The sequence below is a fragment of the Penaeus japonicus genome, unplaced genomic scaffold (genome assembly GCF_977035675.1).
Source record: "Penaeus japonicus unplaced genomic scaffold, GWHDUDI00000001_assembly GWHDUDI00000004, whole genome shotgun sequence".
NCBI lineage: Eukaryota > Metazoa > Arthropoda > Malacostraca > Decapoda > Penaeidae > Penaeus > Penaeus japonicus.
In genome coordinates, this window is record NW_028234406.1 from 8,564,200 (window position 1) to 8,566,699 (window position 2,500).

General features: G+C 40.2%; 1 protein-coding gene across 1 annotated transcript in view; it reads left to right on the plus strand.

Annotated features, from left to right (window-relative positions):
* Positions 1–2,500, plus strand: part of LOC122244376 (uncharacterized) — a 29,506-nt gene that overhangs the window by 19,970 nt on the left and 7,036 nt on the right. Inside the window, exons 12-13 of the mRNA XM_086535766.1 lie at positions 599–1,696; positions 1,798–2,112. Coding sequence (XP_086391892.1) covers positions 599–1,696; positions 1,798–2,112 — 1,413 coding nt within the window. The remainder of the gene's footprint in view (positions 1–598; positions 1,697–1,797; positions 2,113–2,500) is intronic.

The window sequence follows — 2,500 nt, forward strand, 5'->3', positions numbered from 1 at the left end:
CAAGGGGCTTCCTATATTCGTTTGTTTTCTCCCTTATTTGAGCTAGTGTGTAGATATGGTTTGTAGTTGAGAATCCGCTGCGGAACCCTGCCTGTTCCCTGGGTTGTTATGAATATATATATATATATATATATATATATATATATATATATATATATATATATATGTGTGTGTGTGTATGTGTGTGTGTGTGTGTGTGTGTGTGTATAGAGGGAGAGAGAGAGAAAGAGAGAGAGAGAGAGAGAGAGGGTGAGAAAGAAAGATCGTGAGAGAGAGAGAGATACACGCACACATATATACGTTTGTGTGTGTGTGAATATATACTAATTCACACACACATATATATATTTGTATATGTATATGCATATACACACATATATGTATATATACATATATAATATATATATATACATATAATATATATATATATGTATATATATATATATATATATATATATATGTATGTATGTATATATATGTATATATGTATATATGTATATATATGTATACACACATATACACATACATTTTTGTCATTCAAGAGTGTGCGATGTTCACATCAATTAGTTATATATAAAATTATAACTTTTATTTTCAGGTACATTCTCTCAAGAGATTACGCTCAAAAAGGACAAAGGAGAAATTAAGGATGAAAATAACAGCACAATCCAATGCAGAAAGACGGTCCTTAGAAAGGCAATTTGTGGAACCAGAAAGCAGAAGTGTACCACTGATCAACCACCTTTTAATACAAGAAGTTATAGAGATTATCGAGAATAATAAATCCGTTATGAATTCAAGGGACATGAAAGATCTTCACAACGCGGCAAAGGAAGGACTCTTTGATGAGGTGGTTAGATTGCTTGACAATGGCGAAGACCCCTCTGCTCCTACGAGTTGCAACAATACTCCACTCCATTATGTAGCCTACGAAGGGCATACCGAAATTCTAACATTATTGATAGAAAGAAACTGTGAGCCAAACCTCCCGAATGATAATGGTGACACCCCACTCCATCTTGCTGCAGTAAATGGAAAAATCGACGTATTGCAAGTGCTGTGTGAGTGTGAAGGTATTGATGTGAACAAACCAAGTGCAACGAATGAAACAATTCTTGTGTACGCTAGACATGGAGGAGAAAATCCAATGTTAGATATTCTAAGGGACCCTGAATCTATTTCAACCGAGGGTAATACGCCCCTCCACTTTGCATCACTGACAGGCCAGGAAGACGTTGTGAAGTTGCTGCTAATGAAAAATGCAGATGCTACTAATGAAACGCCCACCCACCAGACACCTTTGCATTATGCTGCTCTCAGAGGTTATGCGACTCTCGTCAAACTGTTGGTCTTTCATGGAGCCGATCCTAATGTGAGAGATGAGCGAAATAACACTCCTCTACATTATGCCGCTCTTAATGGACATACGTTGGTTGTTGAGTTGCTTGTGAATGAAAGAGCAGACCTGAGCATTCGGACAGACTTGGGACTCTCAGTCCTTCATAAAGCTTCCTTCTACGGGAGGCTATCCACTGTCCAGAAACTTGTTGAACTACAAAATATTCTTGTCAGCATACGCGACAAGACACAATTGAGAGCAGAAGACACAGCTCTCATCCGCGGCCACGTCCACACAGCCTGGTGGCTTAACAAGAATGCAAGTGAAGTTTCCTTGCAAGATCAGACACACTTAAAGGTAATGACTCGCCTCCGTAGGTGATCATGAATTGTAATGAGAGTGAAATCTATCCAGAAATTCAATCAAATATAATGTACATCCGATTATCGTCTTTTCAGAACATTTGCATGACCTTGTACAGTCAGTGCGGAGAATTCTACCACACTTACTGCGAGGACAAGAACACAAAGTCGACAGCCTTAGCCACTGCCATTGACTTCGGCGTCTGCGACCTGCATTACCAAGACGAGCGGGGCCGGACGCTGCTCCACGTGGCTGCGGAACAGAACGACCGACGCAAGATCCGGGTTCTGCTGGAGCGCGGTGCCCTGCCCACCGCCCGCACCCATGACGGCGAGACGCCCGCGGACCTGGCCAGGCAGAAAGGGCACCTGAAGGCCGCAGAAAGAATTGTACATGGAAGTATAGATAAGGTAGTGTACTCATTGCTAAGAAATAGGTTTCAAACTTTTAATATTTGACTTTTATTGATGTTTCCAAAAGTGATTTGTTGTTGTTTTTAAATAATAAAGGAACCCTTAACTCATCTAGTCCTTTCAAGGTACCCTTTTCTCTTACCGTCCCTCCCCTACCATACATGAATTTAGTTTTGATGCAGTTTTCCCTGTATAAAGGTTTATATATAACCTTATCCGTATGCCTTAACCCCACTCTACCAGCGGAAAAGACGGCTATAGATAGATAGTTAGATATAGATATAAGCCGTCATATCCATTGGTTCTAAGTTGTCTATAGACATGAAGATGGGGTCTTTGGCTTTCACTTGCGGCACTCTAATGCATGTAAGGTTGAAATTCGGGA